The sequence below is a fragment of the Diabrotica undecimpunctata genome, chromosome 6, assembly GCF_040954645.1.
Source record: "Diabrotica undecimpunctata isolate CICGRU chromosome 6, icDiaUnde3, whole genome shotgun sequence".
Lineage (NCBI taxonomy): Eukaryota > Metazoa > Arthropoda > Insecta > Coleoptera > Chrysomelidae > Diabrotica > Diabrotica undecimpunctata.
In genome coordinates this window covers 108,211,848-108,225,386 of record NC_092808.1, presented here as the reverse complement: position 1 = coordinate 108,225,386, position 13,539 = coordinate 108,211,848, and the positions used below count along the sequence as shown (strand labels likewise).

The window sequence follows — 13,539 nt, the reverse complement described above, 5'->3', positions numbered from 1 at the left end:
AATTTTTTTTGTCGAATAACAAACACATTTTTCATTTTTTTATTAATTATTTTGATAAAGAAACGACCAAGCTATTAAATATACTTTAAATCCATTTGCTCTAATATTTCGTTTCCTTAATATTTACGTCTAAAGTCAAATATTCCTTATTAGGTCGGTTTACCTTGATCGTAAAAGAAAGAGTCACTCATGAAATTCCCAAAGGCAGATTTTCTACATTTAATAGTGATCTTATAAACACTCGTATCGGTCATGGATTAAGTGGATCAAGTTCGACAAACTCCGACCAACAACTCTCTTTCGTACGTAAACTATTTCCCGATCCGGGATAAAGGATGAAGAACGAGAAAGAATGAAATCAATATTAAAATAAGCTAGATTTTTAAATTTTGGTTAAAATTTTAATGAAATATTATTTATATAAAAGTTTATTATATCAAGTAACTAGTTTTATTAACAGCAAAAAGTGTAAATGAACGCCGTGAGGTTGGTCAAAAACACCGTAACTTTACCGACAATTTTAAATGTAAACAGTTCGGAAAGTCAATCGATAGGGTTTAACTGCGTTCACTACGTTTAATTACTGGATAAATTGCTGGATTATTACACAAGGCTGCTGCGAAATTGCAGTCGAAATGCAGTTATCGCAATTTACTATAATTATTATTGTTTGCCAGAAATGATAATTGTAATTGATTATATAGTACAGTTGATGTGGAACCATAGAATTTTAAACATTAATTAGCTTTGTAATATGCATTTAAAATTTATTCTAATATTATAGACCAGGCGGTATCTGTTTTTAAATGACCACTTTGGGTGGAAATCATAATTTCACTATGAGTGAGTTATCAAAATTAAAATTTTAGGAAATTTTAGTTTATACCTTAATAAGAAGTCAAATTTTTTGCATAATTTTCAAAGTGACATTTGACAGGATTCAAGGACTAGCACAATTGTGTCATACAGTAGCACACAGATAACTAGCACAATTATTGTGATAATTTTTCGACTGTTCTAACGACCATTCAAATTTCGTCATTTTGCGTCATGTGGAACAATTTCACCCAATCATGTCAACATTAGACTGATAATTGCATTCAGTGCAATTTTCAATCCCTATGACAACACTATCGAGTTTGACAACTTCATCCAAATAAATTTCAAAATGTCACGTTTCGGCAATGAGAATGTTAACTTAAATTTTAATAATTGTACTTTCACTAACTGTACTTTTAATAAATAAATGTTTCGTTATGTTGAGTTATGATTTTTTTTTTTTTTTCGAAAAATTATCCGCCGAATATCCCTCGGACATTGATGAATGCTTCATAATTTCATGAGAAATTTCCATCTAGTTAGAATCTATGGAGAAGCTATGAGCATATTAACGTATGTACTAAAAACGGCGTAGGTAGGCGAGGATAACTGTGATATCAATATGGCGGTGGGATCATGGCCGGACTCAATAATATTAAAACTACTATAAAAATATGACCAGTTATTCAGAAGATTTAATCATAATCTAAAAAAGTGCAATACATTTTTAATAAACTATGATTTATTTATCCCGCGGTAAACACTAAAAACACGATATATTATACATAAAGATAAATTAATACAGTCAAATACTATTAATTTATTCTCTGAAGTACGGGCCATTACTTTGTTTACATATTTGTATGCTAACCTGTAGAACGTTATTCCTGAAGATTTTTTATTAACATTGCTTCTGCCACTGCAACTACGTTGAGAACAAGAAACCATTATTATGCACTATCACGATATATTATTACAGTTTCTATAAAAGTATTATAAAACTAAAAATATTCGAAAAACAACAATCATAAATAAACATATACGATCTGTCAAAAGTGGCAAACCAATATGGCCGAAGTGAGGTCGTTTTTAGTCACGTGATGCCCTCTCCATAGATTCTAACTCGATGCAAATTTCTCAAGCTCGTTGCTTACCAAGGAACGAGCTTTCGATTGTCATGAAATTATCTCGTCTGTTATCAATGTCCTAGGGATATTACTGCTGATAATGAAACCAATTTGAGAAAAATGAAACCAAATTTATTGAATAAAGTTATTTGCAATGAAATTGAACAAAACAATTTTGTTTGTTACTTAACGAAGATAAACATCACAATTACTACACCTTATTCTTGATCTACTTTGACAGGTTTCTAGACGATATGTGTTAGGATTTTTTGATTTTCATGGACAGGCCAATGATCAAACCCATCATACCTTTTGTCACGACAGGGCATTGAAGCGTACTTAACCCTTTTGATACTGAATTCTTCTGTGTTATCTTTATTGTCTCTTTCTGGTCTTCTGGTTTTTGTTCCACAGATCAAAAATTCACCCAAATTTAATCGAAATTGTAGCAGGTCCAAGATTATCTTTTGTTTTGTATTTATTGTTTTTACAATCTTTTCGATATTCCATCGAGCTGTTAACGATGGATAATTCAAATAAATAAAGGATAGTTTTAAAAGTCCATTTACGAGTTTTAAAAAAGGTTCTGTAACATTCAATCATTTGATCGCATACATCGACACCTCCCATCTTTTTATTATATATGTTAACAACTTTTTGGACAAGTTACTTCGACATGTTTTTTTTTTCTTGTTTAGATGTCCCATCTCTTGATGTTTTTTAAAGGTTTTACTCCAAAAGCCGTGGAAGCCATAATTACGGATTTATTATCTTTCCACTTTGTCAAGCATACCTTTTTGTTACTTCTTACGTATTCTTCTGACTGACCTCTTTTCATTTCTTTGTATTTTTTAAATACACATCCCTTTGTTCTGTTTGGCATAATTGTTCCCGTTCCTTCTATTTTCAATTCAAGCAATTTATCAAATAATGACAAAGTCGAATATTATCTATGAAAGAAGACGCAACCTTCCGGAGGCAACATTTCTACTAGGCGAAGAACGACTTGGTAAATTTTAAAATCAAGTACTGTGCCACAAGATATCGTCAAAACAAAATTTTTTAGGCCAACAGGTCTCGGCTTCTTTTTACAAATTGTCGTATTGGACATCGGCCCAAAAAGGGTATCATTTGTTCATCAATTGAAAATAACGTCCCACATAGTCTCTGAATTTCTAGACATCTTTTTCTTACTCTATGTATCATCGGCTGAATTTTCCAAAGGCGATTTTGTTGTTTTATCTCTTCAGTTACCGATAAATTATCTACAACGTGAAAGTTTGTGCGTAATTTGTAAAATCTGTCTCGATTCATTACATCAGCTATGATTGGTAGTCGGTACTTTACACTCCAGTAAAGGTGTATTCTGGGCAACTTAAAACATCCCATGACCGCATGCATACCAAAAAATTGCTTGATTTCTTCGGGAGAAATATCTGGTTTTATTTCCTTGCCAGTCTCTTGCAAATAGTATTGCGAAGTTAGTTTTGCTTATTTCAAAAAAATCATCATCTAAATATCGACTGAAATAACCAAATGGACTCAAAACGTCATTGATATCATTAGTCTCATTGGATTCTTCCAAAATATTCTTGCTGGCGAATGAATCTTTGATCCATTTTATGCCTACGGAAGGTACATTTTTGCTCTTAGAAGGTTCAGGATTTTCCTCTTTGATGTTATTTTCCTGATCAGACTCTTCATCAGCGATGTTTGGCTCAAAATAATTATTATCATAGTCACTTTCAATCTCTATATCGGACCCACATTCATCTATCAGTTCATAAATTTTATCCGAATTAGCAGTAAGTTCGTTCAAGTTAACCTTTTTTTTGTATCTCCAGCAACAAAAAACATAGCTGGTTTTGTCTGGTTTTTTTTTTCGATTTTTACTGTGTTAACTCCCGAACCCCACAATTGTGATCTAGCGCTAAAAGTAACTCATAAGAACATAACCTTTAATACATTTAATCATTTTTATATGAAACTTAGTGAAACTAAACCTATTTAAAGCAATAATATCCATCAAATATGTTTTAAACTAATTCTTAGTAATACTTACTATTTTTGCCATTGCAGTACACACAAGTCTAAATTATTACGAAATACATCCGTTTATACTCTAATCGCGTCAAAGAATGAGAAGGGAGACGAACGGTACCGATTCAGTGACTACTCGCACCTAGCACAGTCATGTCGTGCGATTCGTGAAAATTTGATTTTAAGTCTAAAACAGCATTTGGATTAGACTCACACAATTGTAACATCATGGAGCGTAAGGGATAATATGAAATAAGATTTGTAACATGTAACGATATGCATCGCCTCGGTCCTGTCAGCGCTCCGTTCACACACATTACCACAAGTATTTCTTTCATCGATGTGCGCTAGAGGAGAAGAAAGGCCTATGACTGTAGAATACAGTAGCCGCCGAACGAGAAAGGCGAGTTCCGTTAGAATATTGATCTGATAACAACTCCACTGACCCTAGGGTATTGACTGAAGTGTAGCTTCTGTTGTAGTGTTGATCTAGTGGTAGTTCCGTACCCGGTCTTGAAGTATTGATCTGAGACAGACCTATTTTTTCCTGTAACTGAGTACTGATTAGTCGCTACCCGTTCCTCGCCGGACAGAGTGTTGATTGGCCCATTCCATCGCTATTTCTTTAACCCCTCATTTCCCGTCTTCGCCGTGAGTGTATTAACACACCGTAGTTAGCGTTTAGATTTTATGACGTTAATTGTATTTTATTTTTTGCAGGTAATAAACAGTGGGTCGTAGCGCTGTCAATACAGTCGTCGCCAGAATTGACGTTTTATGATTATGATAGAAATTATGATTTCTAGTGATTCAAGGAAGCATTTATACAAAAAACTATTATAATATATACAGTATTGCCCAAAATAAACAGTACTGAAACTGAAACATAGATGTCTCTTTGTGCGCGCTGTCATATTCAAATTAACTAGTATATACCTGTCAAGTAATCCTTAAACAATTAATTATTAAGGCCTAATTGTTAAAAATGGTGTTAAGTACAGAGAAGAAAGTGTTTCTTGTGTAGCATTATTTTCGCTTATACGGAATCGGCCGACGTAATAGTGCAAGTATGCAATACGTATACGTAACAGTTTATTAAACGTTCTCCAAGTAATGCTGTAATTTTGAAGGTTGTTGAAAAGTTTAGAAATACGGGTAATGTATTGTTGCCAACGAAAAGGAAACTCAGGGCGTCCCAGGACAGTTAACAACAATGATAACCATGAACGTGTTTTTGAGCGAATCTTGGAAAATCCGAAAGCCAGCCAGACAAGAACAGCGTTGCATCTTGGCTTAAAACGAACTTTCTTGCAAAGAATCCTGTAGGAGCTGGGTACATTTGCGTATGTGATTCAGATACATCAACAATTACATCCCAGGGATTATCACAGTAGAGTGGAATATTGTGCCAGAATTCTTGCATTACAGTATGAAAATCCTAAATTTTTGAAAAATGTTTGATTTTCAGACGAAGCACACTTTTATTTGTCAGGCCATGTAAATCGTCGCACAAATCGATTTCTGGGCTTTGCCAGATCAGATGTAGTTCAAGAAGTTCCTTTACATAGCGCAAAAGTGAGTGTCTGGTGTGCAGTTTCGGAACACGGAATCATTGGTCCATACTTTATCAAAGAAAATGGTAAGAAAGTCACACTTAATCAAAAGAGGTACATACAAATTTTTAACACGCTTTATCCCTGATCTCCGTCGATTTTGTCGTGTACGTAATTTGGCATTTTGAGACCAATTTTTCCAGCAGGATGGGGTAACTTGCCATACTGCTGTCGCAGTTCGTCTATTTCTTCAGGGACATTTTTTAAACAAAATCATTTCACGATTTACTGACTTCCCCTATCCTACTCTCCAGACTTAACATCTCCAGACGCATACATTTGGGGCATGGATAAAACTGCCGTTTTTAAACGGGCACCACAAACCATCAATGAGTTAAAGGATGCCGATAAAGCCTTCTTCGCGGACTTGAGACAACCTTAATTCCATAACATTACGAGAAATCTGGAATATCGGTATGAAGTCTGTCTTTAGAGAGAAGGAGCTCATTTAGAACATGCTATAAAGTGTCAATAATATGTATTTTTTAAAACAATAAAATAATTAAAAGTTCAGTACTGTTTATTTTGGGATATACTGTACTTCTCACCAAACTCAAAACATATACCGCCTGATATATTAAAATATCACTTAGAATAAGTCTAAAAAGTACTGTTTCTGTTAAAACAAAGGACACTAAAATTATCAAGCTTGTCAAATATATTCGCGCCAAGTATCATAAAGGACTTTAGTAGGAGCGATATATCTACAGTATTTATTCAAATAAAGTAATGAAAAGATTCAAAATGTTTTTCTCATATGGAAATTGACAATCAAATAGACCTGGTTTGGTAATGATTGCTAATGAATTTTGGGAATAGTAAAATGTATACTCGAAGAAGGTTTACGAAGATTTATGGATTTCACTACCATTATTTATTTTCATTATTAGTCAAAAAAGCTAGCATGGATAAAGTTTAAAAAAATAATGAACATTAAGGAAAGATCGCTAAAAGATGTTCAATTTTAATGACAAAATAGTATTTGTAGAAAACAGATAAAATTTAAAGTCGGCACACGGCTAAATTCGAACCATGTACATTTCTAAAAAATTAAAACACCATTTGTAAACTATAAGACTTACCAATAATATATTAACTTACCAATTGCTCCTAGTCTCAAATAAAAACTTCCGTATTTTGGAACTATTTTGTTGGGAGTCCTAATAGCATTTAATTTTTCATTATCTAAAAACAAAAAAAAAGAAGTACTGAGCTTGTATTATTGATTAAACAGCTTTAACATACTAGTACACTTTTGGTTTGTGAGAAAATTCTTTTTTTTTTTCATTTTTCAACTCCTTAACCTTTAACTACTCGCGCATCAAGTTATAAGATAAGTACACGCGTGGCGTACTTTATACGCTACAAAAAAATGAACTTAAAAACAGCAGTTTTGTTTATTTTTTTAAATACACTTAGTTGTTGGTTATAAACCTTATTTATTAACATATTAATAATATTGAATATTTTGATTAAGTCAGATGTAGTCTGGCTTTTCTGTCTACCACAAGAAAAACACCTTCCTCTTACTCTTGCTGGTGGTTCGTCATTCCGTTGAGCTATTTAAGGCCACTTATATCTGTTGCCACCAATGATATTGTTAACGATTTTAAAAAATTTCTTCTAAAGTTGGTTGGATTGTTGAAGTGACCAAAATTATAAAATATTTGACTATTTATTGCTGCCACATTCAATATAACTAAAGGCCACCTACGGGTACGTCTTGCTACTGAATACTTCGGTGTTGACGCCACCTTTGTTAGAATTATAGTCCATAATAATATTGGGCTTATTAGTGACCTGATCTATAGAGGAATTATAATGCATCGTGGAAAGTAAAATAAGCGCTCTGTTCTTTTTGGAACAAATGATAAAAATGTAGCTTCGTGTTATATTCCAAAAAGAGATAAACCTTCTATTCGATTTTTATTGGGTAAAAATTTTTTTGGGTTCTGCCTTTTATATTTTTTTATTGTTCCAACTATTGAAGTTTTTTTTTCAACGGATCTATTGCTAACTTATCCGTTCCGTTTTTCAACCAATCGTTGTATAATATCCTCTGGTTTATTCGAATTTTTGTAAGGCCCATCTGGTTGTTGTAAAACTTGATACCGCTCACATAAAATGTTTTTAAGTAACACAATACGAATGCTCGTATCACATATTTTACTAGCTTATATGGATATACTGTAAAAACTGCATCTCCCTCGAAAAGGAATAAGCATTTTGTCAATTGTCAGATGTTCATCTAATGTGTAGCTGTTATAACAATTGTCGGAAAAGCGGTCCAGTATAAATCTTATAGGGGCAAGTTTGTCAGTAGCTTTTCTTTGGGCTCATGTATCTTTATTGTCGAACCTAATAGCACATAAAAGAAATAAAAATCGGCTGCAGCTCATGCAAGCTCTGAAAATTTCTAAGCCTGTTCCTTTAGTTGTCCACAATTCCAAAAAATGTGTGTGACCTTGTTTTTAAGCCCAGTTAAAAACAAAAGTACTATCATTGCCATAATTTCAGATTTGGTTGTATTTCTGAAGTGTAATTCGGGCGCACCTTTTCTATTTGCATATTGGTACATACCGCAATATTTTCAATGTCATCAGTTAACAGTTTAGTGAAAGCACTTGCCTTATTTGTAATGTCTTTAGCGTACTCTTTGGGTCCAGGAAGTGCTTTTACAATTTTCGTTTTGTTAATTTTACTAAACTTATTTTTCAAAGAATACTCATACCATTTTGTTTCATCCTTACCTTCATAGAAGTCTTTCTAAACTTAGTTAATATTTATTATCGCTAGAAGTTTCACTGGAATATCCATTGGAATTAAAACTGGGTTCTTGGTTAAAAATAACTTCTTCGTCTAAAGTATCAGGATTTTCCCCAATTACTTTTTCGTCTTCTTCTTAAAATAATGCATAAGCGAATACTTGAAGTTCTTTGCAGGAGAAAAAGTATTGTTTATAAAGAAAAATATATTTTGTGCCATAATGACTAAAAAAACAATTGAAAGATGTACTTACATTACTACACGCGTGGCGTATTTTGTACACTACCGGGAACAACAAAAAATAAACAGCTAATTACGGTCTTCTCAAAACGCCGATTCTAAAAAAAAACTAAAACCATTTGTAAAGCACGTTCCAGTGATAGGTTAGATAGATAAATAGGGTCGATTTTTAAATTTTAAAATATTTTTGCAGTAGAATTATTATATCTGGCATACAAAATACGCCAGCGCGTGTAGTTAAAGGTTAAACTTTTAGAAATAACTTTCTCAAAGTACTTATTTGAAATATATTGGCAAAATTTGAATTCTAAGTCAGTCAAAAACAGTATTGAGCGCACGTGCCTTCTCAACACTTTGCAGCTGTCGAGCGTCCAACGCTATGTTTATTTCACATACTCAACAGAGTATAATATCTTCATCCTTCACCCGTGTTTGCAGTAGATATTTGATGATTTGAAGGTGTCATGGCACACATCTTACAGAAATTCGAATGAAAATACAAAACTAAAAAGATGAGCAGTATAAGATGATCTCACGGATATCATAGAAATCAGCATAACGCTGAACAAAGTACATCGTTTACTTATTCATCCGCCAAAAAATTATTAAAAAAAAAATTTTGCGGTTAAATAGATGAAAGTACAAATTGTATAATGGCTTTTAAGCTTGTCTTTGGAAAACTGTCGATTATGCTAAAGCAAACGTGTGACAACGATATTAAATTGAGAAACATTCCAACGACTCATTAGTAAAGTGTCGATAAATTTCAGCTCCAAATAAAACGTGTTTTTTGTTGGTTTATACCAAAAATGTAAATACAAGCTTGTACTAACAGTGAAATTAAAGTGTTTTTTAATTACAGAAGATAAATATTGTAAGTACAATTTTTATTTGATCCACATAAAACCATTTAAAGAATTTTATTGAAAACTAAACAACAGAAGATACCTTAAGTCAGTAGCGGCTCTAGTATTAATACTATTAAATGAAGAAAATAGAAATTAAAAATGGATAACAATTTAAAAACTGACATAGTAATCACCAAACTATTATTAACATCTTCAGCACCAACCTCTTTTTCAACATTAACCTACTCTAATGCCGTAAGCAACTTTAACTTTCCATCCAAAAACAAGCAATTGTTCAGTACCGGATATAAAAATACACGAATACATAATAGCAATAGGAACTTTAATACAACCAAACAATATCATCTTCGCGTCCAGAATCTCAAATAACAGAATATGCATTTATTTTAACAACACTACTATCTTAGAAAAATTACTACATAATCACAAATCCGTTTCAATATAAGGAAACGACATAGAAAATAGAAGATTAATTACTCCTGCGAGCCGACTAGTGATGTCAAATGTCTGCCCAGTATCCCAAACACTATTATCAAAGAAGATCTCAAAAAATTGGAGCTTATTGCAGTGTCTAAAATAACATTTTTAAAAGTTGGCATGCCTGAATCTGAATACAATCATATTTATTAAGCTTTAGGCGTCAAGTATTTGTTGCTCCAACAACTAATAAGCATATCCCAAATTCACTTCTAATATCTCATGACAATACTCCCTACAGAATTTATCTTTCCTAAGATAGCCTAAATTGCTCCAAATGTAATACCACAGGACATAAAGATGAAAACTTCACTTTCGAACCAATTAATATACAAGATATTGACCAGCTATCTCAATCTATAAATGTTAATATTTCTGAAACAGAAAATTATCCAATAAATAAAACATTCCTTACATCAGAAACCCCAACTGCTCATCAATCCAGTTCTCCTGTCACTTTTTCAACCAGACCACTACCAAATACATTACACATCTTCTTCTTAAAGTTCCATCTCCTATCGGAGGTTGGATATCATAACGGCTATAGTCACTTTGTTGGCTGCTGCTCTGAAAAGTTGTAGTGAATTACAGTTAAAGCATTCTCTAAGGTTCTTCAGCCAGGAGATGCGTCTTCTTCCTATGCTTCTTCTTTCTTGGATCCTTCCTTGCATAATAATTCTCAGCAGCTCATATTTTTCTCCTCTGGTTATGTGACCCAAATACTCTAGTTTTCTTCTTTTTATGCTGTTCATAATTTCTAACTCCTTATTTAGACGTCGTAGTACCTCAGCATTGGTAATCCTTTGAACCCACTGAATTTTTAATATTCTTCTGTAACACCACATTTCGAACGCTTCTATTTTCCTTATGTGTTGTTTCTCCAATGTCCAAGCTTCCATTCCGTATAGTAAGATAGAAAATATGTAACATCTTAGAGCCCTCAATCTGAGATGCAACTGAAGGTCTCTGTTGGTAAGCATTGTCTTCATTTTCACAAATGCTTGCCTTGCAGTTTCAATTCGGACTTTAATTTCTTTGCTTTGGTCATTTTTGTCATCAACCCAGGTTCCCAGATATTTATATGTCTCTACTTTTTCTATTTGGGTTTGCTCTATCATTAATCTTTCATTTCCATGTTGCGTTTTTGAGACAATCATAAATTTAGTTTTTCTCTTATTTATTTTTAGTCCGTATCTAATGCAATAATCGTTAATTCTATTTACCAATTCTTGTAGCGATTCCAGGGTGTCTGCCATTATAACGGTGTCATCAGCGAATCTTATGTTATTTACTATTCTTCCGTTTACAGAGATTCCATCACCCAGATCCGCTATCGCTTCCTGGAATATGGCTTCACTGTACACGTTAAACAGTAATGGTGACAGAACACAGCCCTGTCTTACTCCTCTCTTTATATCTATATTTTCGGACTTTTGTTCTTCTATCTTTATATTGGCCTTTTAAATCCAATACAGATTGATAATTATTCGTAAGTCTCGTCTGTCTATATCTTTGTTTCTCAGTATTTCTATTAGTTTTTCATGTCGGACCCTGTCGAATGCCTTCTCGAAGTCGATGAAACAGGAATAAATATCTAGGTTCATATCTAAGCATCTTTGAGAGAGGACATTAAAAGCAAACAATGCCTCTCTCGTTCCCAAACCCTTGCGGAACCCAAACTGAGTATCATCCATATCATCTTCTAGTTTTCTATATAATCTTCCATGAATCACCTTTAGAAATATTTTGAGGGTATGGCTTATTAGCCATACCCTCATTACACATACTTCTATAAAAAGACAAATTTCAACATTTCCTGATATAATAGAGTCGTAAAATCAAAAAATAATAATTCCTGTTCCAATGAAATCTACACATAAAAGTATGCAAGTATGCGACTATAATACAAATGCTATAGGTTCAAAGTTTCCTGAAAACGTAGCAAAGGATTATACAAATGAGCTAGAAGAACTTAGTACTGAATTGCAAATGATACACACAAACACAAACGACCGAAGCCTTAAAAACATTTCAAGGATCTTAAAAAAACAACATGGAACAGACAACTCTTCTATTACTGAGGAAGAAAGCGACGGCAACTCTATCCAATAACTAAATTCATAGTTCAATGGAATTTGAATGGCTTTTACAGCCATATCGAAAACTTAAAAATATTAATCAATGAATTCTCACTTTTAATATGTTTACAAGAAACACGAATTTCTAATAATAATGTAAAATTGAAAAACTATACACCATACATCAAAAATAGACCGGTGCAGCAAATAGCTAGCGGTGGTGTTGGCATCTTTGTGAAATCTACAGTCGAGTCCAAAGAAATTCCGTTAGATACAAATCTGGAAGCTGTTGCAGTCTCAATAGTTCATCATTTCAAAATTAACATTTGCAGTGTATATTGACCACATCCTGAAGAATCCATACTCCTAGAATTACAAAAAGTGTTAGAACAAATTCCATCTCCTAAATGAATTGTTGCTGACACAAATTGTCATAACAATTTTTGGGGATCTGCGAAAACTGACAAAAATGGCAAAACTCTATTAGAAATAATTAACAACCTCAAACTGGTGCTATTAAACACAGGAATGTTTACCTGTTTCAACTCGTACAATGGCACGTTTTCAAGCATCGATTTATCCCTCAGCAATTCCACTTTAGCACCACTACACACATTAATCTATTCCTAATTAAAGACGCGTTACAACAGCTCCAATTTTCTGGGAAAACCATATCATTTTGTGGGTCCCACACAACATGTTGGAATAACTGGTAATAAGCTAGCAGACAAAACAGCGTTTGAAGCAATTACCAATGTGAACATTCCGACTACAACAGGTGTACCAATATCAGATACTAAAACTTTGTTCAATACTCATGTAAATAAAATCTGGCAAGAAATATGGGATCAAACAAACACAGATCTTAAAAGCATCAAACCAGAGGTATCTTCAAAAAATCTTCCTATACCACCAAAACGAAAAGACCAGTTAATTATCAGCAGTTTTCGGCTTGGGCATACACGACTTACGTACGGCTACATAATCTTCAAACAACCACTATCAATGTACAAAATATGCCAAACACCTTTCACAGTCAACCATATAATAATAGAATGTCCAGAGTACACCTCAGCCAAGGCGATATTCAAAATAACCAACAGCCTGAAAGAAGCACTGGTTACAAAATTCAATGAAGTTCTGTCTTTTTTAAATTACTGTAAACTCTATAATAAATTTTGATTTAATTTTTGTTACTTGTACATACATTGTACATACATGTACATTGTACCATATTGTTGTAAGTCATGACTTTTAAAATATACCTTATTTACTCTATTTGTATCATAAACCTACCGCTAATAACCGCAGTGGTTGATGCGGATAAATAAAATAAAAAAAAAACAAAATAAAAGATATTAAATTTTCCAAACGTAGTATTATTCGCGGTCTTGCTGTTAAAATTAATGTCGAATGAAGACATTGAAGACCTATACAAGAAGTAATATCAATGGATATTACTTCTTGTTTCGGTAGAACGCAATTTTAGAAAATATTTTATTTGCATGCA

The 13,539-nt window shown here is 33.0% G+C and overlaps 1 protein-coding gene across 3 annotated transcripts in view; it reads right to left on the bottom strand.

Moving 5' to 3' along the window:
• Positions 1 to 13,539, bottom strand: part of LOC140443710 (proton channel OtopLc-like) — a 127,996-nt gene that overhangs the window by 49,931 nt on the left and 64,526 nt on the right. For all 3 annotated transcript variants that reach the window (XM_072535093.1, XM_072535094.1, XM_072535095.1), the window contains one exon: positions 6,701 to 6,784. In XM_072535093.1, the coding sequence (XP_072391194.1) occupies positions 6,701 to 6,784 (84 nt within the window). The remainder of the gene's footprint in view (positions 1 to 6,700; positions 6,785 to 13,539) is intronic.